Below are 27,945 nucleotides of genomic sequence, written 5' to 3' on the forward strand. Positions count from 1 at the left end.
TGTGTGTCTGAATTCTATAGCAGCAATTACTCTCTTTTTTTGCCTGGGCACAGGATTATAAACCTTCTGCATTCCACTCCCACAATAGTGCTCAGGATTAAAATTACTAGCATTTTTATAACAGCATTGTTCTCAGAACAAAAAAAGACAGGTGCAGAATATCCCTTTCCCCTGCTATCCACCCATCCAAACGCTAAGTAATGTTCCTCTCTAAAACTCTCTGGCATTCAGTGAATTTGTAGGGGTGTCATGATTCCATAATGTTGTCACTCTGTGGAAACTAGGGTCTTGAATTAAAAATGTTGACAGGGCTCACACTGTTCAGACTGGCCTAACAGAGCATCCAGCACAGACACAACAGAGGTGAGTGCTCAGATACTACTGCCTTCGTTAGACTGGATACATGAGACCTGAACACACACACAAGCAGATCTTTTATCTATAAATTGATAGTTCTAAAAAACACATTTAAGTTTTTTTTAAATATTTTTATTACAAGGAAGGATTCTTCCCGATCACAATAACCTGTGCATGGTTCATACATTATCAGATAATTTATTATTTTTTGAATTGCATTGCAAAAACAGATAACAGTGCCATGTTAAGCTGATCACAGACTTATTCATTTTAAATGATATGCCAAAGTTAAATTTGTGTCAGAATTTATGTGAGAATATGTAAGGCCTCATACACACGATAGGTTAAACAGAGGACAACGGTCTGATGGACCGTTTTCATCGGTCAAAACCGATCGTGTGTGGGCCCCATAGGTTATTTAACCTTCGGTTAAAAAAAAGCCAACTTTCTTTAAATTTAACCAATTGATTCCTAACCAATAGGTCAAAACCGATCGTTAGTAGGCACAACCATCGGTTAAAAATCAATGCATGCTCAGAATCAAGTCGACGCATACTTGGAAGCATTGAACTTTGTTTTTTTCAGCACGTCGTTGTGTTTTACGTCACCGCGTTCTGACACAATTGTTTTCGTGTTAAACCGATGACGACGGTCCATCAGACCATTCTCATCGGATTGGACTTAAGTGTATGTAAAGGCATTTTTTAGTATTAGAAACTAACGTTTTTTTTATTGTGTCTATGCCCCTATTGAGGGGATTTAACCTCTCTATTTGTCCTTGTGACTACTGTAACCAAGAATTCAATTTTGGATGTCACTCAGCCAAGAGCACATGCAGTAGGTAAAGTTGATTCAGGGAAAATCCGATTGCCTCTCGGGTGGTCAGGAAGGATTTTTTTCCCCTGCTGTAGCAAATTGGATAATGCTTTGCTGGGGTTTTTCGCCTTTCTCTGGATCAATTGTGGGTATAGGATTGGGTATATGTGATTGTTTGATATTATTTATTTTTATGGTTGAACTAGATGGACTTATGTCTTTTTCAACCTGACTGTCTCTTTAACTGCACTCTGACAACAGTTCCAAAGCAAAAACTCTCCAGCAGAGGGCATATAATAATTACCTTGGTTTTACCATGCACTATTCTATACAAAACTAAAATTAAAGCTTTGTCTTTACATACATTTTTTATTGACATACTGTACTTGTATTAAAGATTTAATTTTCACAGTTTTATAGTAAAAAAAGTAACTATTGAATTTAATTTCTAGAATTAAACTTCTCATTGCCTTATAAGTACTCCAGGTAAAATGCACAGTCAAAAGATGAAAGCAACGAAAAAATATTAAAATTGTTAGGAAAAGCTTTAAATAGCAGGAAAATTCTAGAAACAAAAGTGCAACAATTCAATGTTAATTCTTTATAAACAAGCTCCTAATCTACAGTTTAATGAGCAGCTAAAATGATCTAACAATGGAAATATAGCAGAAATCTAAGGAGATATGACATCTCTCTACCTAAAGGCTAGACGTGTGCACACTGAAATATTTTGTTTCGGAATTTCGTTTTCGTCCGAAAAATACATTTATTTAGTTACTCCCGAAATTCGTTTTTATTTATTTTGTTTCATTAAAAAATGCAATTATCTGAAAATCCGAATTAATTAAGGTTGAATCTGTCATTGAAGGCTTATGGTGTCTGTTGAATGTTCTAAGAAGATTCGACGGAGCAGCTAAACTGTACGACGCCGCAATCGTACATTTCCGGTCAAATGTTCCACCTACAAGCTATAGAAGAATTCTAGTGTTGTAAGACTGGTAATAATTATATTTATAAATTATTATTACTAGTCAACCAACATTCAAATTCTTCTATAGCCTATGGGCCGAGCATTTGACCGGAAATGTACGATTGCGGCATCGTACAGTTTAGCTGCTTGTCGAATCTTCGACAGACACCATGAGCCTTCAATGACAGATTCAACGTTTGTATGTTTTTCGCTGCTTCGTCGAATCTTCGTTGTTCATGTCAAATGGTCTATCCCAACACTGTCTCTATAATGTTGAATCTTTTCTCTCTATGTCGAATCTTTCCTCTCTATGTAGAATAATCTTGGACTAATAGAGTTAAGGTCAGGCACATTCGACCACAGGTTCGATAGACACAGATTGCTATTGTCAGCGTCATGTCGAATCTTCTATCTATATCAAACTGTTGTAACAACGAAAATGAAAAATAAAAACATTTTTTATGTTCGGATTCTGAGCGTTTGTTTTCGTTTGTTAAAACGATAATGAAAATACCCGAAATTTATACGAAAATGCATTCGGATGAAAACGAATGCACATGTCTACTAAAGGTTAGGTTCAAATGTATGCAAATTTGATGCTTTTTGAACCTCCTCCTATTCGCATTACATGTGAAAGAAATTTTCTTTCTATTGTGCCTATTGTGCATATGTCCAGTGCAGCCAGAGTGTGGGATCAGTGCAAATTGAAAAAGAGTGCTGTCAGTTTTCTGAGCAGTGAGGTCCGGCTCAGGCGTGAATTCAGGCTTCTTTGGGAACGCTTCTGCATTGCACGTCATTCAGTTGTGAACAAAAAAATAATCTTGACCTGATCTTGATGCAAACCTGACCTGATCCTGGTCAAAAACTGACCTAAAACGCTGAACAACTACTTTTTTTTACAATTAGCTGTGAAAACGGAGCTTTAATTTATACCCCACATGTGTGAACCCAGCCTAAAAAAAGAGCATTTGACTAAACAGCGCAACAGAGCATGTTCAGAGACCAATGGAATATTGGATCTGTAATTACTGTTATGCCACGTACACACAATTATTTTTTAGCATGAAAGAAAACGTAGTTTTTCAGCATGTCTAAAAAACAAAGTTTTCCCAACTTCATCATGAAAACGACGTTGCCTACACACCATCGTTTTTAAAAAATGATCTAGCAAAGCGCGGTGACGTACAACACGTACGACGGCACTTTAAAGGGAAGTTCCATTCGCCTTTTGCTGCTTTAGCTGATTCCGTGTTAGTAAAAGACGATTCGCGCTTTTTTGTCTGTTACAGCGTGATGAATGTGCTTACTCCATTATGAACGGTAGTTTTACCAGAACGAGCGCTCCCATCTCATAACTTGCTTCTGAGCAGGTTTATTTAGTCATTTTAGCCCACACAAGATAATTTTTCACAACCCGAAAAATGACATCGTTTAAAACAACGGTAAAAAATGCAGCATATTTGGAAAAAAAATTGTCGTTTTTCAGAACCTCATTTAAAATTACGTTTTTGAAAAACTACGTTTTCTTCATGCTGAAAAATTATCGTGTGTACACTGCATTAGACTTCCTTTATTCATTTTATTTAAAATGAAGGAAAAAGTTATCTGGGAGAAATCAATCTGGAGGATCTAATCTACCCTTGGACACATTCTATTTCCTCTAAATGCAATTAAAATAAATGCACTTAAACGCAAGTACCATTTAAAATAAGTACAGTCAGTACCATATGTTTAGAAATGTCTTATAAACACATGTATGTCATTGCCTGTGTGAATGAGGCCATAGGCAAAATTATGCTGATTTTATTTCTGATTTCACTTGGAGACAATAAAAAGATCAGTTGGAAAAGTCCTCAAAGCTGGCAATTTACATGTGCCAATTTGATAGTGTGATCAAAGTTTCAACACAGTTTTTTTGTCAAAATGGCAAAGCAATCAAAACATAAAATAGTGGTTATGATTGTCCACAAGTTAATAAAACTGAAATTGCCCTGATTAAACTTGGTGGAAAAATGCAAATTTTTCTTATTAAATTGCCAGAACTTTTTCTGTTTTCGATTTGATCTTTTAATACACTGTTGAAACTATCAATTTATAGCATGATTTTCAATACACAATTGACTAAATTATGGTGGTCAATTGACCTCATTCATGGTCATAAATTGCGTGGTTTTCAGAAATGACTTTCGATGGTATTTACGATATCTGGTTGATGGAAAGTGGTTCAAACTGACTGACAATAAAAAAAAAATGGCCATCTTAAAATGTATGTGTAGCCAAAAGTTATTTTCTTAGTATTAGAATGTGTAGGGAAGGGTTAAACTCTCTTTTTTTGCTCTCTGTATCCTTCCAGGGAGATTTCCTCTCACTTCTTATCTTGGAAGCAAAACAGGAAGTTAAACGAAAATCTTAACTGAGGGGAATTCCCATGTTAGATAGTTTTCACCAGAACATTTGTGCCCATTGGAATGTTTACTTTTGAACTCATGATATTTAAATGTAGGATTTTATCTTACGTTTTGTCGCAGTCACAATGGTGAAGTTGAGTGCACGTGCTCAGTGTCATATCCAGAGACGTATGAGTGCTGCCAGCGTTGCTGCAGAGGTTGAAGGGGTGGGGGGGTCAGCCTGTCAGTGCTCAGACCATACGCCGCACACTGCATCAAATATTTCTGCCTGGCTTTCGTCCCAGAAGGAAGCCTCTTCTAAAGATGATGCACAAGAAAGCCCGCAAACAGTTTGCTGAAGACAAGCAGACTAAGGACATGGATTACTGCGACTATGTCCTGTGGTCTGATGAGACCAAGATAAACATTATGGCCCGGATTCACAGACATCGGCGCATTTTTATGCCACCGTAGCGTATCTCATATATGCTACATCAACGTAGCGCAGAGAAGCAAGCACCGAATTCACAAAGCACTTGCCACCAAATCTGCTCTGGGTTTCTTAGGCGTAAGTTGTCGTAAGTCGAAGTGGGCGTGAGCAATGCAAATGAAGCGTGACCCCATGCAAATGATGGGCTGAGTCTCAGCCAGATACGAATAACGAACGGCGCATGCGCCGTCCCGTGGATGCATCCCAGTGCGCATGCTAAGAATCACGTCGGAACGAATACCTAAGATACGACGGATCACTGCCTACGGCGTGAACGTAACCTACACCCAGCCATATTCACGTACAACGTAAACGACGTAAAATACGACGGCTTGAGTTCCCTTGTCCACACCTTTGCATGGGTTGCGCCTCATATATGGGAAATAACTTTACGCTGGACGTACGACTTACGCAAACCGCGTATATTATGCGCCGGGCGCAAGTACGTTTGTGAATCGACGCATCTCCTTCATTTCCATATTTGAATAGAAAATCAATGGGAGCGCCAGATGCGTCCATCGTAAATATGCGCCCACAATACGACGGCGTAGGCAAGTTACATCGGTCGGATGAAGCCTATTTTTAGGCGTATCTCAGTTTGTGGGCACGGCGCATGTGACCCCATAACACTGTGACCCCATAACACAACGTGACCAAACAAGAGCCTTTATTTCAGTACCACCAGCTGTTAAAGTGTATTTGAGATTTTAGTTGTTGGGTTTACAACAAACTTTGCTTGAGTTGTTTTAATTGCAGTGCTGATGTACAGCCAAAAACTGTTTGCAACAACTGATTGACATCAACAACTATATAATTTTCTATTGATTATTTTTTTGCATCATCATAAAAAAATCAATCAATCAGTGTAAGAACAATGTGCACCTAAACCACTTCTGCTTACATTACTAATACTCACTGCTCCCCCCCAACCCTATATCCCTGTGTCTAAAATAATTTAGGCATATATCAGTTAGGTCTGTTATCCCAGATTAACCCTGGGCTGTTGGTGGCTAATTTTACACTGCTGTATTCTCTGCAGCACCCGTAAAAGGTCAGATTTCTGCCTTTTTCAATTTTGTATCAAAGACCAATGGTCTCTCAGTCCTTATTTAAGAAGACCTACTCTGGTTCTCGCTGCACTTCTATTAAACATTAGAGAAATTACTCTCTGTCTACTCTTGCCTACAAGTGGTATTTTTTGTAGATTCTTGTAGAAGGCCAGTGTGTAAGCTGGTAGCCTTATCTTCTAGAGAACCCATTTTTTTTTTTTCCATTGGGACAAGTTGGAGTTTATGCCTACAACTTCCTTTTTTCAAAGGTAGTATCCAGTTTTCAATGCCATCTCTGCCTGTGTTTTCCTCTCTAGAACAGGGATGGCCTTACAAGTGTAGCGCCCCCTTACTTTCAGTATGGGCACTACGCTAAAGTAGTGGGGGAATGGGAGAGTTATTTTGCTCCCATTCATAATTTGTTAAATTTTGGGCTGCTGTCATTCCAGAACTGTCCTGTAGGTCAGTCTGCGCTCCAGGGATGCGATCCCATCCCTGGGCGACAGTTGGCACTAGAGGGGTTCTGGCAGAGCCACTTTTCCCCAGCAGCAAATTAGAGGAGTTTTCCCTCGCGGAGCATGCTGGGGGAGAGTATATCTGTGGCGGACGCCATTTTTGTTGGTTCCAGGTGCGGCACCCACCTTCAGGGTGTGCGCACATCGCAGGCCCCACCACTATGGCCTACCTGGCTTGGGGTTGTGCTCTACACAGAGTTCCAGACTCTGGGCCCTCCGGGCCTGGAGTGACTGATGCTGCTAAGGGGCCCCAGTGACTTACTGGGTCCCCCGTCTACTGAGGAGATCCCAGGCTGTATGCCGTTCGGTGGGGGATCGGCTTGAGGAGAACCTGGAGGCAGGTTCTCCAAGAGGGCTTGAGCGAACCATTGGGGATCTGGTGACCGGGACATTGACAGGTACACTTCCACTGTCAACCGGTGACCCTGACTTAATCTACTGGGAGGATTCGCTCGATCCATTCAGCTCATCCAAGTACAAGGCCTGTGGCAGAGGTCCCTAGAGCCAGATCTGTGGCAGAGACCTGTTCCTCCCAGCAACCTAAAGTGACACTTCGGCTGCCAGGCTCGTGGCAGGAGTCTGTCCGGGGGCACTTCACCCACTCTGGCTAGAGTGGCGACGAACGGTATCTACTACTACTGAGAGCAGGATTGCTCTTTTCCTTATCCAGGCCTGATACTGCAAAGTTCTCTTGCTTCATCAACCTTTTCTCTCTACCTCATGTTGATGTTGGTCATGTTGGGCCGAAAATAAAGCATTCAGAAAAAACATTATTTGATGACTGGACATTCGCTTACTAATCTACTCATCAACTTCACCCCTGGACAACGGTTAGTCCCCTTTCACACTTATACGACTGGTCTCACGATTTTGGACTGCAAAATCGTATGACAAGTCATTCTCCATTATTTTCAATGACTACCATTCATACTGGCACGACTTTAAGTTGTGCCTACTTTAAAGTAGTCCTTGCACTACTTTGGTTCGATTTTGATGCCACTTACACAGGCATTCATTGAAATCGCGGCCGCGAATCGCGGCAAAATCGCGGGAATAATCGCGCGACTTTGAAGTCATACAAGTGTGAAAGGGGGCTAAGAGGTAACTTAATACGCCGATCCCAAAACAACCAGCGGCTCCTGCTGGGGTTAGCGCTACACAAGTAAAAAAAACTAAGAACATTTAAAGAAATGGTATAAAAAAATTGTGAATATGTATATAATAAAATGTGTAAATAAATGTATATACTAGTCACAAACACAACCAACCGTCTATGACAGTCAGTGTTTTCCCCCATACTGCCTCTCTGATATATTACATTTGCGTTGCCGTTTCTGACTGTGTTTATTTCACTAGGACAGGGACAGCCTTAGAAGGAAAAACTCTAAATATAAATAATTCTGTGTGTGTGTAAATATGCTACAATTTGAGCTGTCCAGTCTCTTGCTTTTTTTCTATTCAGATCACTTTACTGGTATAGTTATATTTTTTATTTTTTTTATAAATAGGTGAAATGGAATAAAGGAATTTTAGTTTCTTGTGCAACAGATTCCAGTTAGAGAATTGCTGGTATTTGAGTTCAAATAAATTTGGCTAGCACCCCAACCATCCTCCTTTGTACCATTAGCACTCCAACTGCCCCCCTCCTCACTGGCAACTCAATAATACTCCTCCTTCTCCTCATAGGCAGCACAACAACACTCCTCATCACTGCTAGCACCCCCAGGGCCGGCCTTTGGGGTGTGCGAGCTGTGCGGCCGCACAGGGCGCCATGGGCAACAGGGGCGCCGTGCGGCCATCACAGCTCGCAAAATGTGAGTCGCAGCAGGGCCCGGCCAGCACTACCACTAGGCGGATTAGGAAGGCAGCCACCTAGGGCGCACTGCCACCTAGGGGCGGCGATGACTCTTGCCTCACCTCCTCATTGTCGCTCCCCAGGCTCCCGGCAGAGGATAGAGGGGCCCCCGGACAGCCTCTTTGTGCATGTTTAGGTGACCAGGGGGCGAGCGTGAAGATGGGGGGGGCGACACAAGATTACCTTGCACAGGGTGCCTGAACACCTAAGGCCGGCCCTGAGCACCCCAATCCTACTCCTGCTCACCTTTAGAACCCCAAACCTACACTTCCTCCTTGTAGTCCTCCTCTGCACGCTGCTGCCTTATGCCAATACTCATGCTGGTGGAGGGCAAGGGTGGTCTTCTTTGGCAAATAATAGTGGCTAGGTACCTGACACCTAAAGGGGTATTTGGCAAAGCTAGAATTAGGACACTTGGCACAGTTAATCTGACTACTTATAATCAGTTGGTGGGATTATGACAGAATTTGCTAATCCCTAGCCTAATAGCTTTGAAAATGGCCAGAACTGATTATCAAGATTTGCACCCGTAGACTTCAATGGCGTTCAAATTTACTTTCAGAATTTCGGATATCACACTGGGTTTGTCAAACTTCCCTGTGAACCAAAGCCAGACACATTCACTCACACACATCCCCATACACCACACTCCCTGGTGGTGGTTTAATATATTATGTTACTGATATCTCCCACTTCACTGGGCTGTAATGTTATTTTTTTTTTTACAGAGGCCGACAGATAAAATGTTTGAAAAAATATTGCCCTGAAATGTCATATTACTTCTGCACACCTAGTTGGCCTTTTTGTTTTTGTTTGGTGGGTAGCAAAACGATATCAGAGGTTCAAGGTCTTTGTTTATTCTCTGAATTTCTTAACCCCCCTGGCGGTATTCCCGAGTCTGACACAGGGTGAGATTTTTTGGCTACGATCGGTAACCCTGAGTCAGACTCGGGCTCGCTTTGCTGAATCCACAGGCATTCACTTACCTTGTCCCTGGATCCAGCGATGCCACCACGCTGTGTGAGCGAGCGGGACTTTGCTCGATTCACACAGTGTCCTCCTGTGCCGCCGATCTCCGTTCCCTGCGACGTTACGATGCACAGAGGCGGAGAATGGCGCCAAATTCAAAAAGGTAAACAAACACAATACATACAGTATACTGTAATCTTATAGATTACAGTACTGTATGTAAAAAATACACCCCCCCCCCCTTGTCCCTAGTGGTCTGCCCAGTGTCCTACAAGTACTTTTATATAATTTCATATAATAAAAACTGTTCTTTCTGCCTGCAAACTGTAGATTGTCCATAGCAACCAAAAGTGTCCCTTTATGTCAAAAATGGTTTTAGAGCAGCTAGAAAACAGCGATAATAAATTAGAATCACTTGCAGAATTGTGCGATAGCGTTTTGTGGGGAAATTCGTTATAAAAAAATAAAAGCAATGACAGCGACAATTATGCAACTGAGCAAATTTCAGTGATTTTGAGTTGATTACATTATTGAATAATTTTTATTATAATTATATTATTATTTTTTATAATTATTTATAATTATTTGTTATATTATAATTTATTATTTTGTTTTTTAAAAAAAATCATACCCGGGATGCCTACTAGACTCTTGTTTGGTCAGATTTAAATGAGTTATTCCTAAGAATTACAGGCCTACAGTATAAAACGCCAAATTTCCTTGCAAATAATGGTACCGCTTTCAGCACCTTTTTTCTGAAATAATAATACCGCCAGGGAGGTTAATATGTCAGGCTTGTCAGCCGTCTATAATGTCTAATAACATGTTTAGCTGCTCACGTTTCTCATATTTGGCTGCATTTTCTTTCCATACAGGTTTCGTAAAATACAGATACCAATCATGCCAGAACCGTGAGTAAACATCAAAAATTGTTTTTTCTCACCTCCAAGTTTTAGTCTGTCTATGCGTCAGTACCATTATAACAAGGTGACAAAAGTCATTTCTGTTTTGATTACCATGATAACAATGTCACAGTCACACCATGTGTTTGTCAGGAATGTGTACAAAATTGTACTCTTTTCCAACTTGCACAGAAACACGCTGTCCTTTTAACAGATGTATTGAAGTAATTGTTATTGGCTCCCACATGCCAATGTATGCGTTTTCATGTGTGCCAAACTGCATGTTGCCACAGCACCATACACTTTGGAGTGATTTTGAAAAAGGGTAAGTAACTTATTTCACTCATTTCGCACGCAAAGGACAGCCCATTAAAATAAATGGGCTGCCCTATACACGCGAAAACGCACAAAAAATATGCAGAAATACATTGCAATCGAGGTGTAAACCTAGCATAAGAAAATAAATAAATATATATATATATATATATATATATATATATATTTTAATGAAAATACTTTTTTAAACAGCTAGCAATAAAATGAAGGACTGATAGTGACATACAGTAAGAGAATAAATAGGTAATTTCACCAACTTCAGAGTGTTATTATTATTTCCAAGATTACCAAAAGTGGCAAATTAATTATTCAGCTGTTATTTGTGTCAGTGGCAACTGCATACACTGACCGAAGGGGAGTTTCTGCAAATTACAGTTGGGAAAATAATTATTTGACCCCCTGCAGATTTTGTAGGTTTGCCCACTTAGAAAGAAATGAAGGGCCTATCATTTTTATCATAGGTGTATTTTAAATGATAGAGACAGAATATCAACCAAAAATCCAGAAAAAAAAAAAACACATGATACATATGTTATAGATTGAGTTGCAGTTCAGTGAGTAAAATAAGTATTTGATGCCCAAGCAAAATATGAATATGTTCTTGGTGGCGAAACCCTTGTTGGCAAGCACAGAGGTAGGATGTTTCTTGTAGTTGGTTACCAGGTTTGCACACATCTCAGGAAGGATTTTGGTCCACTCTTTACAGATCTTCTCTAAATCCTTAAGGTTTCTTGGCTGTTGTTTGGAAACTTGAAGTTTCAGCTCCTTCCATACATTTTCTATAGGATTAAGGTATGGAGAATGGCTAGGCCACTTCATGATCTTAATGTGCTTCTTCTTGAGCCACTCTTTTGTTGCCTTGGCAGTATGTTTTGGGTCATTGTCATGATGAAAGACCCATCCATGACCATCTTCATGGAATATTCTCACCCAAGATTTTACAATACATGGCCCTGTCTCTTGGCCCCTCAATGCGGCCTGTACCTTTTTTAGTTTCAATTTTTAAGACACAAAAACAAAGCCTATTGGGCACACCCAGGCTGGGCACATATACAATTCAATACAAACAAACAAAAAAAACAAGCATCCACAAAAACGTATTCCAAGTGCCAAAATTGGCACTGAAACTAAACAACTTGCTCCATTAGCATTAGCTTGACTGTAGGGATGGTGTTCTTAGAATCATAGTCAGCATTTTTCTCAAACACGGCAAGTTGAGTTACTGTCAAAGAGCTTAATTTTGGTCTCATCTGACCACAGCACTTTCTCCCAATCCTTCTCTGAATCATTTATATGTTCATTGGCAAACTTCAGACAGGCCTGTACATGTGCCTTTTTGAGGGGGAGGACCTTGTGGGCGCTGCAGGATTTCAATCCATGGCGGCATTTTGTGTTACCAATAGTTTGATTGGTGACTGTGGTCTCAACTGCCTTGAGATCGTTCACAAGCTCCTGAAGTGTAGTCCTGGGCTGATCCTGCACCTTTCTCATGATCATCCTTACCCCATAAGGCGAAATCTTGCATGGCGCTCCAGACCGAGGGCGATTGATGGTTATTTTGTATTTCTTCCATTTGCAAATAATCGCAAAAGTTGTCTCCTTCTCACCAAGCTTCTTTCTGATGGTCTTGTAGCCCATTCCAGCCTTGTGCAGGCCTACAATCTTGTCCCTGACATTCTTCGACAGCCCTTTGGTCTTGCCCATGATGGTGGGTTTGAATGGAAGAAAGAGATTCTGTGAACGGGTGTCTTTTGTCGTTAGAAGCACCTTTTTAAATTGACAAAACCAATTCTACTAATCTACCACATGAGCACATACTGTAGCTGGTCTGTGGGAGCCAGAATTATTGTTGGTTGGTAGGGGATAAAATAATAATTTTACTCACTGAACTGCAACTCAATTTATAACATTTGTATCATATGTTTTTTTCTGGATTTTTGGTTGATATTCTTTCTCTTTCTATTATTTAAAATTCACCTATAAAAAAAATTACGGACGCTTAATTTCTTTGTAAGTGGGCAAACTTACAAAATCTGCAGGTGATCAAATATTTTCCCCCACTGTAAATGGATTGACACCTTTCCAATTGCCTTCTAATGCCTCCCTGTGTGGCTGATTGTCTGTTAGCCTTGGGAAAACAATGCCCTATGATTACCACATCTTCTGTGTACTTTAATAGCTATGAGATCTGAATTAGTTGATCTGCTCTAAAGATCTTATGCTATAGACACCACAGTTACACAATGAAGTAGCCATACTTCATTTAATGAGGATTGATACGTAAATTCAGAGTCTAAAAAAAGGCATAAGAACATTTTTTATTTATTACCTCTGACAGAGAGTTTGTTTTATTGCTGCTTGTGTCAACTGTGCAGGTATTAGGCCCCGTACACACCAGAGGATATCCGCTGGAAACGGTCCGCCGGACCGTTCCCAGCGGATAAATCCTCTGGCGGATTTGGATCTGATGGCTGTACTCACCATCAGATCGAAATCCGCGCGGAATACATCCGCGGTGACGTGACGCGGCGACGTGCGCGACGCTGGAAGGCAACTACTTCCACGCATGCGTCGAATCATTACGACGCATGCGAGGGAGGGGAGCGGACGGACTGATCCGCTGAGTCCGTACAGACGACCGGATCAGTCCGCTGGACTGGATTCCAGCGGATAGATTTCTTAGCATGCTAAGACATTTTTATCCGCTGGAAATCCGTCGGCTGGAGAAATCTCCACCGAAAAATGTCTGCTCGGGCCTACACACGACCGGATTTGTCTGCTGGAACTGATCCGCGGATCAATCCCAGCGGATAGATCCGGTCGTGTGTACAAGGCCTTACCCCTTGCTTTCTGTAGAAACTGGGAAAAAATAAGGACACAGATAGAGGCACAAACCTTTTCTCGCTCCAAGGAAAGCTAAAAAAAATGTGCTTGTGTTTGAACATGTTGCAGTTTAAGTTAAATCGGGAGTTCACCCCCAAATCAACTTTCTGACATTAGTTCCAGCATACTGCTAACATCTGCAGTATGCTGTTTTTTTTTTGTTTTTTTTCGCTACTTATCGTTTTATGAGCCGTTGTTATCCGGCTCCGAGCGGTGATCGCTTCCGGGTTTAGGCGTTCCTAAGCGAAGAGGAGTTGATTGACGGTCGGCTAAAGCGCGCCACGGCTTCCGAAAATACCCGAGAGTGACACTCGGGTGTTTACGGCGCCTGCGCAGTCAGCTCTACACAACACCCGAGTGTCATTTTGGGTATTTTCGGAAGCCGCAGGATTCCCCGCTCGGAGCCGGATAACAACGGCTCATAAAACGATAAGTAGCGAAAAAAAACAGCATACTGCAGATGTTAGCAGTATGCTGGAACTAATGTCAGAAAGTTGATTTGGGGGTGAACTCCCGCTTTAAAAGCAAAGCTTTTAGTATGTATGAAAACTAGAACTTCCATGTCTTAAATACCCAGGTGATCCTTTAGGCCTCTTTCACACTAGGCACTCTCTGAGCCGGCGGATGACAGTTCCCTCTCTGCTCACTGAGCGGGGAGGGGCTTGTGCAGCGCCGCTGTCTCCTATTTGATGAAAACAGACCAAAAACATGAAACTTTTGAGCAATCCAGCTAAAACATCTGTATTGGATTACTGTTATCTCATGTCTATGGATAGCTCCAGAAAGTGCAAAGATATCAGGGTGGAGAGAGGACCATATAGAGCAAAGCTAGGTGCATATTTTACTCAGCAATCTGATGACAGAACAGAATTTAAAGTGTTACTAAACCCACAACAGTAAAATCAGTCTATACAGTATAAGAAGTAAAGCATGCTTGTTATACGCACTGTGAAACCTAAGGGGTTAATCCTCTGCATTGTGTAAAAAGGCTGTTCGATCCTGACTTTGTCTCCTCCCCTTCTTCCACTGTCCCCAATCCATCTTCTGATAGTATAGAGCCTTGAGGGCAAGTTGCACATGCTCAGTTTTGTGTGTATTGCTAGAAAGTTTTTTTTTCTTGAGAGAGTGCATGTGACAAGCACAGGGCCAATCAGCACTGTCCAGAAAGAGGGTCAGGGGTCCTGCAACCTAATAGGACAGTCAGAGGTGAATGAAAACTCCTCCTACAAGCTTTAACCAGTGCTCTGCTGGACACTGATAGAAGTCACCTGACTGCTCTAACTGCTGTTCAGAAAAGGTATTTAGCAGTTTATACTTACTAAAATTATTGCATTTCCATGTTGTGTGTACTGTGGGAGACCAGATATATTAAATGCAGGGTCCTGGGTTTAGCAACACTTTAAACTTAGGTTGAATTATGAAAACATTAAAATATTTTACATTCAAAATGTAGGAAAACGTGATTGCATTAAAGGAGAAGTCCAGCCTGAGCTTTTTAGGCTGGGCTTCTCCTAAGGGTCACATGAGTGCAATTCATTTTGCACGCCTATGACCCCTTTTCAGGGGAGAGCGGTCTGAATTTCGCTTTCCGCTGACGTCACTGAAATCAGTCGAGGCACCGCGTCATCACGACTTCCGAGTCGGGGTCCGCCCGCTGCCTTGACTGATGGCAGCGCTCCAATGACCATAAAGGAGCAGAGCAGGAGAGATGCTGACCGACAGGAAGAAGCTCTCTGCTCGGGGAGGAGTGAGTTCTTAGTGCAGAAATGCCGGTCTGATGCTGTATCCACCTTGGTAAGTATGAATATAAAATAAAACAAAAACAAAAAAAACCACATACTTCTCTTTTAAGAAATTGTGGTAATGTGTGTGTGTGTGTGTTTTTTGGGCTACAGTATGTAGTTGCATAAAAACATAGAAGGAATTTAACAGCATAAAGTGAACCTCTCATGTACATTAGTGTGGCATCACAATCTGCAATAAGGCGCTTTCAATGTTAAATGTATTTACTCTAGAATAGATTTGTGAAATAAATAAAGAAATGTCAGATCCCTATGTTGATATTGTATTTATCCATCATCCTTTTACAACTATTTTCAAACCTTGACAAAAATAATTAGGCAGCCATTTAAAATAAACTGTAAATGTGTTTAATAGGGTAAAAATGTGTTTTTATAAAAAGGAATTTATATTGGTTTTTATATTGTTATTGCTATTAAATGTAACATTTCTGATTTCTTTTTCTCATTGTGCATATGGCAACAAAACAGAGAGGTAAGGAACAATTTATAATCTTTAAACTACCCTGTCTTACCTTAGTGACACTGCAAAAAAAACGATGCCATTATTTAGGAATGCACTTTGTGTGTGCTGGTCATACATGCATCAATAAACAAGGACTAGCCTTAGATTTGATGGTCTTCAATCATTTGCTTGAAAATTTCATTTTTACACAAACAAAGAAGACAACCTATATGGCCGATTATTGTTTGGATCATCTACCAAAACAGATCATATTTTTTCTATTAAAGCGGAGTTCCGGCCACAATTTCACTTTTTATATATAAATACCCCTGTAATACACAATCTTAATGTATTCTAGTAAAGTTAGTCTGTAAACTAAGGTCTGTTTTGTTAGGTTGTTACAGCATTTAGACACTTTATAAAATAGAAATTGACTGGGGCCATCTTAAGTGTGGGCATCATGAAGCCAGACTGTATGACTTCCTGGATTTCAGCCTTGCAGATCTCGCACATGCTCAGTGCTGCACAAGCAGTGTCAGATCAGGTTTCAGCACCTGTACTGTCCAAGTCACAAGATTCTTCGAAAGTTACACCCACTACATTCCCAGGAGTCTGTGCGGTGAAGCTTAAGCACCTAGGTGCAGGAAGTGGGAAGATTAACTATTCTGCCTAGCAACAACACTTTGAAGGCATCTAAAAAAAAAAAAAAAAATTCTTAAAGGACTAATGACATTTTTTTAAAACTACTGATGTAATGTTATATTTATGGGTGGAACTCCACTTTAAATATTTTACTGATCAAAGCACTTATCCAAAAGATGCAATTGTTTTTTTCTCAAATATTATTATATCAAACAATCAATTGGTTGTATAACCAGCAGGATTTTTTTGCTTGATGGGTTGGGCAGGGATACTTACTGATCTATATTTCTCCCAGCACCATTATCCAATTTGCCAGTTTGTCATTTTGTTACTGTTCATATAGTAAGTCTCATTATACCCTGTAGCCTAACATTTTCTATGGCAGCTGACTTAACTAACCACCCAGTTTCAAACTACTGTATGCATTCGTTTACATCATAATAAATAGGCCTAAACCTAGTACTGCTAATCAGGGTTTAAAGTGGTGGAAACCCAAAAGGAAACAATATATTACTGCTTAAAAGCGGGAGTTCACCCATTTATAAAAAAAAAAAAATTTCTCCCCTTAGATTCCTGCTCGTTCGGTCTAGGGGAATCGGCTATTTGTATTAAAATATGAGCAGTACTTACCCGTTTTCGAGATGCATCTTCTTCCGTCGCTTCCGGGTATGGGTCTTCGGGAGCGGGCGTTCCTTCTTGATTGACAGTCTTCCGAGAGACTTCCGACGGTCGCATCCATCGCGTCACTCGTAGCCGAAAGAAGCCGAACGTCGGTGCGGCTCTATACTGCGCCTGCGCACCGACGTTCGGCTTCTTTCGGAAAATCGTGACGCGATGGATGCGACCGTCGGAAGCCTCTCGGAAGACTGTCAATCAAGAAGGAACGCCCATTCCGCAGCCCATACCCGGAAGCGACGGAGAGGATGCATCTCGTAAACGGGTAAGTACTGCACATATTTTAAAACAAATAGCCGAATCTAAGCAGGAATCTAAGGGGAAAAAGTGCCCTCTAAGGGTGAACCCCTGCTTTAAAGTGGTTGTAAACCCACTATGAAAAAAAACCCTGCAAAACCAAAACATAATGAGCTAGCACATAAATAAATATTTACCTTAGATCGAAGTTCCCATAGCGGTCCCCGTACACTTCCAGTTATTGCCGGCTCCGGCTGTGATTGGGAGGAGCCGCAATAACGTCACTCCCACGCATGCGCACGGGAGCCGCCGGTAACAGCACACTAGCCGAAGCAACGTCACAAACGTGCCATTGCTTCAGTGCGCATGTGCTGATGACGTCGACACATGCTAATACAGTGCAGGTTTAAGAGATATCCGGGGTAGCTACAGGTAAGCCTTATTTTAGGCTTACCTGTAGTAAAAAGTGGTCTGTAAGGGTTTACAACCACTTTAAAGTGGAGTTCCACTCCCCTCTCCCCAGATTAACAATGCTGCTGTCCAAAGGTGCCTCCTGTGCTCCTTCATCAAGAGTGGGGGCTAACACAGATGTATGTTACTGGCCAGATCACCAGGTGAAAACAGAGGGTTAAAGAGCCCTAAAAAAAAACAATAAGGCCACCACATCTAAGGTTTGTAGAAGTGGAATTAAACCCTTTTGGTAAACTTGTACCGTCAGGTAAGCCTATAATAAGGTTTACTGTAGGTATTGTAAATATCTTCTAAACTGTGCATTATTACACTGCATGCAACCTGTGACGTCACCGGCGCATGCCCTCTGAATGGATGGTATACTTGTGCCAACCCATCAGAGATCTGTGACGCTGTCCGTGGCTCCTGGGCGCATGCGCGGGAGTGATGTCATCGTGGTGCGGCCAGTCAGGCGGCCGGAGGATGTGAACCCAGAAGGAAGACTGGGTGAAGATGGAAGAGTCTGTCAGCGGGGATAGCGTGGCGTTGGAGGGCTTCATACTAAGGTACGTTTTTTATAATGTGATAATATGCAATGCATACTAGCACATTATGCCTTTACCTTGCAGGGTTTAGAAATAAATTGGTTTACTACCGCTTTAAGCTGCAATATATTACATTTTTGGTCTTGAGTTTAATACCACTTTTATTTGGTTCCTTACATGGTAGATGTGACTAAAAGCATGTGACTGAAGGTAACACTGCATACCAGAACTTTTGATTTCACTGGCTGCATATTTGCTCCATTTTATGGATTCAGAAAATACCAAATGTATATGAAAATGAGGAAAACAGCAGCTTCTAAAGGAGCCCAGCAATGGGCACATGGAAAAAAGGCTTCCTCTAACAATGGAGACAGGGCTAAAGACTGTTCTTTGAAGATAGCTTTTCTTGTAAATGCACTTACCCTTTTCTCTGTGTCTATTTTATACAATAATTCATAAAAGTGCCAGCTAATATAAATTAATGAGTGATGATTTATTGGTGTGTTTTTTTCTGTCTTATAGAGGAAGTCAAAGATTTCAGCTTCACGTAAGCTCCTGCTAAAGGTAAGCAATAATGTCAGTACAGCATCAGAAACAACAGCAAGAAAAAAGTTATATTTGGTTGGACACAGAGGCAACAGGTGGTTACATGATTTTTTTTATGATATAGGCATGTATCTGGTATCATCTTAATGGTTTAAAAAATAGTCACTTAGAACATACCTTAACACAAAAATGAAAATGGAAAGTAATTGTAAAGTTTTTTTATTTTTTTCAATAAAAAAACAAACAGGTTTATACTTACCTGCTCTGTGCAATAGTATTGCAAAGAGCGCCCCAGAACCTCCTCCTCTGAGGTCTCCGGCCAGCGCTCTTGGCTCCTCCTCATCTCAGTGTTCCATCATAGGAAGCCGCTTCCTATAGCACAGTCCCACTGCATGGGAAATGTTTTTATTTTTTTTTATTTGGGTCTTTAAGTAATACTTGAATCTAGTTCAATCTTTAAAAAACATTTTCTTGACATCCTTAGTAATAATTACAAATGCTACTAACTCTTAACTTAAAGTTCAACTAATTTTCTCCAGGTCAGTTATAAACAATGCAAAGAGTTAAGCAACGTTTGTTGCAGAATCCTACCTTGTTCTTTTCTGTTAACATGTTGGGGTTGAAGTACTAAAGGCAAATAGACTGTTCACTTTGCAAGTGCATTTTCCACAGAGCCATAATGAATGTGATGAAATTTCATTTTGCAAGGAATACCCAATTACATGCAAGAATATGGTAAAAAAAACAAAAATACATCATATTTGCTTGCACATGATTGGATAATGGAAGTCAGCAGAACTTAATTTTATTCAGAGTGAATAGTCTTTTTGCTATGTAGTAAACCCATATGCATCCCCAGCAGACACTGCAGGACAAGGCTTGTGGGTGATGGTGGTAGGATAACAATCAGACATGTCAGAGAAGGTCCATTTTCTACTGTTATTCCCCTATTAGGCCCCGTACACATGACCGGATCTGTCCGCTGGGATTTATCCGCGGATCAGTTCCAGCAGATAGATCCGGTCGTGTGTAGGGCCTAGCGGACATTTTCAAGCGGACATTTGTCCAGCCGACGGTTTTCCAGCGGATAAAAATTTCTTAGCATGCTAAGAAATCTATCCGCTGGAAACCTGTCCTTCGGACTTATCCGGTCGTCTGTACAGACTCACCAGATAAGTCCGTCCGATCCCCATCCCTCGCATGCGTCGAAATGATTCGACGCATGCGTGGAAGTATTTACCTTCCAGGGTCGCGCACGTCGCCACGTCATCGTCGCGGCGACGGCGCGGCCACATCACCGCGGATGTTTTCCACGGGGATTATGATCTGATGGTGTGTACAGCCATCAGATCAAAATCCGCCAGCGGACATATCCGATGGAAACGGTCCGGCGGACCGTTTTCATCGGATATCAGCCCGTGTGTACAGGGCCTTAGACTAGCATCTTCTGCACCTTCACTATAGGCCAAAAATGTATATTTACTGAAATGTAAAGAGACTTGTGGCTAGCATAGATGCCTGAGGGTCGTTGGATTTATAGGCATGATCTGAATGTCCCATAGTATCTTTGGCAGCCTAAATAGGCATCTGTGCCCAGATTATAGATGTTGGAGTATTTATATATTTTTAACAAATAAAAAAGTTTAAAATAAACCATCCCTGATTTCTGTAGCTACTTGCAATGTTAGATTATTTATTCTGAAAGATCTCCAAAAATCACAACAAAGACTAAAGTCACATTTCAATCAGTTTCCAACAATTTAGAATAGGGATTTCCAAACTACGGCCTGCCAGCTGTTGCCAAACTACACGTCCCATGAGGCCTTGTAGGACTCTGACATTCACAGACATGACTAGGCATGATGGGAATTGTAGTTCCTGAACAACTGGAGGGCCATAGTTTAAAGACCCCTGATTTAGAAACATCTGCTGATCATGTTAGAAGGCTGTCAGCCTGCTAAAATGTTGGTGCAGTACAAAATAATAAGTAAAAACTCCTAACATTTTGGGCCCCTGTTGTGAAATTGAAGATTCATTTCTTCACAATGCCTAAAGCTACAGAGATGAATTAAGGCTTGTTTTAAAGTATATTTGCTGCTTGATTGGAATATGAAAAAAAGTCTGCACAGTCTAGGTATAGTTTCTTCTTTAACTCCCACAAACTTTCTCAGACAGCTATTTTAATGTGATGACATAATTAGCTAGTGTTGTAAAAAGAAAAAAACGGCTTCTTAGCATTTACCCTGAAGTACAATAGCTTAGTATGTATCCCACCATTAATAGGAGACTCACTTGAGTAAATCAGCGCGGGGGCTGCCTAAAATTGTATATCTAGCTATTGGAAAGCCTCTGGAAAATTCAGTGCATGCTTCATAAACAAGTAAGAAATAAGATCCTTGAAAGCTTTCTGTTCACAAACAATGTAAAGTCCACTTAGGCACAGGAACAGCCATAGAACGCTCTGGTAAATATAATGGGTAATACAACATTGCATCTCTGGGTATATTTCTTCTTTTTTGCTGTACCTTCTCAGAGTTTGATGCTTGCAAAGGCAATAGAAGCATGGGACCAAGACCATATGACAAAACAAGAGGAAAAGCAGAAATATCTTAATGAAAGGGTTCCACAAACTAACACACATGGTTTGGGACTGCCCGCCTTACAGGTATTTATTCAATCAGGATTTGTACCAATATGCTCTCTGATTCTCTACTGAAAACAGCATTTGATGTCAAAGTACTGACACTGAATTCTCTCCTTACACTATTATTGCAGGAACTGTGCCGGGAACTCCATGAGAAAGTCGGCATTGTTGATGAGGAAAGATATGACATTGAAGCAAAAGTTATTCATAATACAAGAGAAGTACGTTATTGCTGCTGCTATTGATAGGGACATTATTACTCTAAATTGGAACCTTGCCACTTAGGGCTTTTAGAGAAGTCTATATAGTTGCTCAGTCATACCAACATTTTTAGAGGTATCTACAGGAACTACACCATATTTTAAGGTTATAATTCCCCTTAGTTAGAACATGAACAGTGTTGTGTTGTATGAACATTGTGTAGACCCTGTATAAATCTTAAAACACAGAAAACATGATTTTCTGATAATACATAAGGTAAAAAAATGTTTATATATAAAATGTACCCCATTATAGATTCAAGACCTAAGAATGAAGGTGTTGGATCTGCGCGGCAAATTTAAGAGACCGCCACTTCGTAGAGTACGAGTTTCAGCCGATGCTATGCTCCGTGCTCTCCTGGGCTCAAAACATAAGGTCTCCATGGATTTGCGTGCCAACCTGAAATCTGTGAAGAAAGAGGATACTGAGAAGGTAATTGAAGAAAAATACACACATTGCTTGGCTTTAAGAGCTTTCAGCAAAGACCTTTACAGTCTTTGCTGATAAGTAGCAGTATGCTGGAAGATAGTGTGCAGGACTGGAGGAGCTGTAGCAAACTGGAAGAGCTGGATGTAGGGTCAGGCAATGGGCAGGCAGGCCAGACATAGACAGCAGACAGAAGAATGGCCAGGTCACAGAACAATGTCAGCAATGGTGAATGGATCAGGCAAGAGCAGAAGACAGAGACTGAATTTGGGGACAAGCCCAGGCCAGGGCAGGTAGCAGACAAGGATGGTCAAGATGAGAGGTCAGGCACAGGAATCAGGAACACATTCACAGAACGCTGTAGACCAAATAGCAACAAGCCAGTGCTGAAGCCCTGTTTAACCGTTTGGTGCCAGTATTGGTGACAGGCATGTGCATATGTAAGCCTGCACACGTCTGCGAACATCTGCATGTATGTGCCTGAAAACTCCATCTGTACTATGGACAAGCGTTCCATGACACTCTGGAATTAAATCATGGATTGCAGAGGTAATCATTGGACTGAATATACAGTAGTCCAGCCCTCAAAAAATCCACTCGCCTGCTCGCATTTTGCGAGTGGATTTTGAGAGGGGGCGAGTGTGGGCTGCCTGGGAGCGGGGGCGAGCACCGCCGTCGGGCCGAGTTGTATTGCCTTTGTCCCAACGATCCTAGGGGATGAGAGGGGAGAGCCGCCGCTGCTGCCTGTCTGATTAGAGCGCTGGGGAACATGACAGCTTTCTTTACAATAGCTGTGTGTTTCCCCGATGTGCGGCGCCATATACATCCCCTCCCTCTTGTCTGGGCACTTTGATAGACAGATCACCGTCCAATCCTGGGACGGTGATCTGTCAATCAAAGTTCCCCGCACAAGGGGGAGGAGCTGTATATGGAGCCGCACGGCAGGGAAACACATAGCTATTGTAAAGAAAGCTGTCATATTCCCCAGCACTCTAATCAGCCAGGCGGCAGTGGCGGCTCTCCCCTCTCATCCCCTACGATCGCTGGAACACAGGCTGAAACTGGGGGGGGGGACACGGCCTGAAACTGGGGGGGCACAGGCTGAAACTGGGGGGGCAGGCTAAAACTGGGGGGGGGACACAGGCTGAAACTGGGGGGAACCCAGGCTGAAACTGGGGGGGGGGGACACAGGCTGAAACTGGGGGGGGCACAGGCTGAAACTGGGGGGGAACACAGGCTGAAACTGGGGGGGGGACACAGGCTGAAACTGGGGACACAGGCTGCACTGAGGACCAATACACAGGCTGCACTGGTGGACACAGGCTGCACTGGCGGACACAGGCTGCACTGGTGGACACAGGCAGGCTGCATTTTTGGGTATGGATAAAGTTGTTGTTAATATTTTTATAACTTAATTCTGCATAGAACATTTAAGTGTAATTTCATGAGATAATATATGAGGGCGTGTTTAGGGGCGGGATTAGGGGCAGGGCAGGGTAGAGGTTGGGCGGGGCAACTGGTGGCGAGTAACTCTTGAGACCTGGCTAGTAGCTCAGGACTTGAAATTTTGAGCCCTGCAGTAGTCTACCCGAGAGTATAATTTTTTGGACAAATTCAGAATAGTCTTTTAAAGAGACTACCAAATCTTCTATATGTCCGACTTCATTCATCCTTCTTTTTCCAGAGGATGGGGGGTCCAAACCTTGGCTGCAATAAGTAGTATTATTTTTTATGTTTAATAATGGATATAATATAAAACAAGGGTGAGCTGGAGTATTTTCAACATTTGGTATATTATATACACACGATCGGATTTTACGTCGGAAAAACCTTGGATGGTTTTTCAAACGGAATTCCGATCAAACTTGGCTTACATACACACGGTTACACAAAAGTTCTCTGAACTTTCGACCGTCAAAAAAGCGTGACGTACAACACTACGACAAGCCGAGAAAATGAAGTTCAATGCTTCCAAGCATGTGTCGGAATTGCTACAAACGATCGGAATTTTTTTCCTATCGGAAAATTTGAGAACCAGCTCTCATTTTTTTGTTGGCGGAAATTCCGACAGCAAAAGTCCGATGGAGCATACACACGGTCGGAATTTACGTTCAAAAGCTCACATCGGACTTTTGCTGTCGGAAAATCCCGATCGTGTGTACGAGGCATAACTGCTTCTCCTCCAGGACATGTTTTGATAGCTTCTTTATCTTTGTAGTGCTTTTTAAATGTATTCTGAACAATGAAGTCTTTACATGGCCCATTCGTTATACACAGGTAGACAAAGGGTGAATACCAAAGCAATCAAGACTTTTCACTTTTTTTTTGTAAACAATTTGGAAGAATGTGTACATTGTTCCACTTTAATATTAGGTATTATTTTGTATAGATTAGTAACATAAAATCCCTGTTTTATTTTGTTTCATCATACATTGTCCTGTATTTTCAATTTGTTCCTGGGTAGCAACTTATTTCTATCAACAACCTGCATATATGATTGATATGATTGATCTCTGATCATTGCCTGGTTTAAATGTTGTTCCAATATGCTTTTGCATTCTCCAGTTATTTATATACCAATATGACAAAGTTATTGTTCTATGCAATATACTTGCTGGAGATAGACAATAGTAGCTGTGTTTAATAATGTATTAAATGTTATGTTCTCACCTTTCAGGAGCGTCCTGTAGAAGTCAGTGACTGGCGTAAGAATGTAGAGGCCATGTCAGGTATGGAAGGGAGAAAGAAAATGTTTGATGCAGCAAAATCCCCAACGTCACAATAAGAGGTATGCATTGTAACTTATTATAATGTTATCTGCTTATGGTAGCATAGTGTGGTGTAAAAAATAATATTTAAAAAAATATATAGATGTATTCAGTGGAGGCCCAACAAATTCTCTATGGTATTTTATTTAATGTATACAGTTGCAAGAAAAAGTATGTGAACCCATTTGGAATGATATGGATTTCTGCACAAATTGGTCATAAAATGTGATCTGATCTTCATCTAAGTCACAACAATAGACAATCACAGTCTGCTTAAACTAATAACACACAAAGTAAAGTAAAAAAATAATGTTACCATGTTTTTATTGAACACACCATGTAAACATTCACAGTGCAGGTGGAAGAAGTATGTGAACCCTTGGATTTAATAACTGGTTGAACGTTTCCTGTAGTTGCAGATCAGACGTGCACAACGGTCAGGAGTAATTCTTGACCATTCCTCTTTACAGAACTGTTTCAGTTCAGCAATATTCTTGGGATGTCTGGTGTGAATCACTTTCTTGAGGTCATGCCACAGCATCTCAATCGGTTTGAGGTCAGGACTCTGACTGGGCCACTCCAGAAGGCGTATTTTCTTCTGTTTAAGCCATTATGTTGTTGATTTACTTCTATGCTTTGGGTCGTTGTCCTGTTGCAACACCCATCTTCTGTTGAGCTTCAGCTGGTGGACAGATGGCCTTAAAGTGGTTGTAAAGATTTTTTTTTTCATAATAAGCACCCTTTACCTGCAGACATTCCTCTTTTCACTTCCTCATTGTTTGTTTTTGCTCAGAAGTTGCTCTATTTCTTCTCTGTTCTGTTCACTTCCTGCTTGTCTGATTTTACTGACCACCGTGAAGGGAGGCTTTACTGCGGTGGTCAGTAACGTGCTCACCCCCTCCTGGGAACTACATCTGTGTGGCAGGATGCTCTCTACGTGTTAGAGACCTCAAGGAGGTGTGAATTACTGGGCGTGCCGCAATTCATACTGGGAAATGTAGTTCTTACATGAACGAGCAATGCAAACCAGGAAGTGAATGAGAGAACAGAAACTAGAATGCCGGAGGTGATATAGATGAAGGAATTTAATAGGTATTTACTAGTTTTTTAACAGAATCATTACACTATTCTGTCTGTCTACCTTGCAGACATTAATTTTAGACAAAATTTTTTTTCGTTTACAACTCCTTTAAAGTGGAGGTTCACCCAAAAACTTAATTTTTAACATTAGATTGAGGCTCATTTTGTCAAGGGGAATCGGGTGTTTTTTTTTTTAATCTAAGCAGTACTTACCGTTTTAGAGATAGATCTTCTCCGCCGCTTCCGGGTATGGGCTGCGGGACTGGGCATTCCTATTTGATTGACAGGCTTCCGACGGTCGCATACATCGCGTCACGATTTTCCGAAAGTAGCCGAACGTCGGTGCTCAGGCGCCGTATAGAGTCACACCGACGTTCGGCTTCTTTCGGCTACTCGTGACGCGATGTATGCGACCGTCGGAAGCCTGTCGGAAGCCTGTCAATCAAATAGGAATGCCCAGTCCCGCAGCCCATACCCGGAAGCGGCGGAGAAGATCTATCTCTAAAACGGTAAGTACTGCTTTGATTTAAAAAAAAAAACACACCCGATTTCCCTTGACAAAATGAGCCTCAATCTAATGTTAAAAATAGTTTTTCGGGTGAACTGCCGCTTTAAGTTCTCCTTGCAAAATTCTTGCAACTGTAAATGCATTTCCCTATTTACATGTGCTTTATACAACTTAAATTTGGAGATGCATATCTATAATTCTCTTAAGGTCCAAAGAAATAATTTCCACAATGTGTATGCATATACTAAATATATTGTGGGTGCACATAAAAGGGATGAAAATGGTGGATGTAAACTAAGTAACATTTAAATGTGAAGTTATAATCTTGTTTAAATGTATAACTGGTAGTGTTATTATAAGAAATTAAAAACCCTTGTTGTTGCTCAGTCAGTACATCTAAGGCCGCGTACACACGGTCGATCCATCCGATGAGAATGGTCCGACGGACCGTTTTCATCAGTTCACCGCTGAAGCGGCCTGATGGTCTGATGTGTGTACACACCATCAGTTCAAAATCTGATCGGGTCAGAACGCGGTGACGTAAAACACACGACGTGCTGAAAAAAACGAAGTTCAATGCTTCCAAGCATGCGTCGACTTGATTCTGAGCATGCGTGGGTTTTGAACCGATGCTTTTGTGTACACACCATCGGTTTGGACCTATCGGACAGCGGGCCATCGGTTCGATTTTAAAGCAAGTTCTCTAATTTTTGTCCGAAGGACAACAGACCGATGGGCCGTACACACGGTCGGTTTGGACCGATGAAACTGGACTTCAGGCCGTTTTCATCGGTTTGGACCGACCGTGTGTACGCGGCCTCACACAGAGAGGAGAAGAATTCCTTAATTTAGTCCAGGAACTGACTCTGCTATCTGACAGGGGTCCTTTAATTCACTGTTATAATGTAGATCTAGATGAAAGAGCACAATAAAAGGATAGAAACCTAGAATATAATTATTGATTTTTCGTGAACGACAATAACATCAACACATAATTGCTATATATCTATCTGATCTCTTCTGTGTTTTTTTTTTTCAGGATCAGGTGAATATCTACTTCAACTCATGTCACTTTGCTTTTCTATCCGCAACATTATTTTCCAGATTTTGCCCTGCAGCTGAAACTGCTGTGTCAATTTCCAGTGGCTTTGACTTCAAAAACACCTCAATAAATTGATATCTGTGTCTGACATGTTTTTACTTGGTCTAATATGTTACTTAGAAACTCGTCATCGACAAAACAAACCAAATTATATTTTTGAATCGGGTTCTCTGAATATTTCTGATTGTAGAGGAATATTAAATTAGGTTCCTTTTTCTAAATATTCTAACACAGTACACTCAGAACAGAGTACCTGAAGCACAGTACACTCAGAACAGAGTACCTGAA

The 27,945-nt window shown here is 41.3% G+C and overlaps 1 protein-coding gene across 1 annotated transcript; it reads left to right on the forward strand.

Moving 5' to 3' along the window:
• Positions 1–259: 259 nt before the first annotated feature.
• On the forward strand, positions 260–27,745 carry TNNI1 (troponin I1, slow skeletal type). The gene is made up of 9 exons (XM_040337727.1): positions 260–363; positions 10,284–10,319; positions 15,800–15,803; positions 18,845–18,886; positions 21,402–21,533; positions 21,644–21,733; positions 22,029–22,205; positions 24,877–24,987; positions 27,595–27,745. Exons 2-8 carry the CDS (start codon positions 10,309–10,311, stop codon positions 24,982–24,984), a joined length of 564 nt encoding a protein of 187 aa, XP_040193661.1. The 5' UTR covers positions 260–363; positions 10,284–10,308; the 3' UTR covers positions 24,985–24,987; positions 27,595–27,745.
• Positions 27,746–27,945: the final 200 nt, after the last annotated feature.

The sequence above is a fragment of the Rana temporaria genome, chromosome 2 (assembly GCF_905171775.1).
Source record: "Rana temporaria chromosome 2, aRanTem1.1, whole genome shotgun sequence".
NCBI lineage: Eukaryota > Metazoa > Chordata > Amphibia > Anura > Ranidae > Rana > Rana temporaria.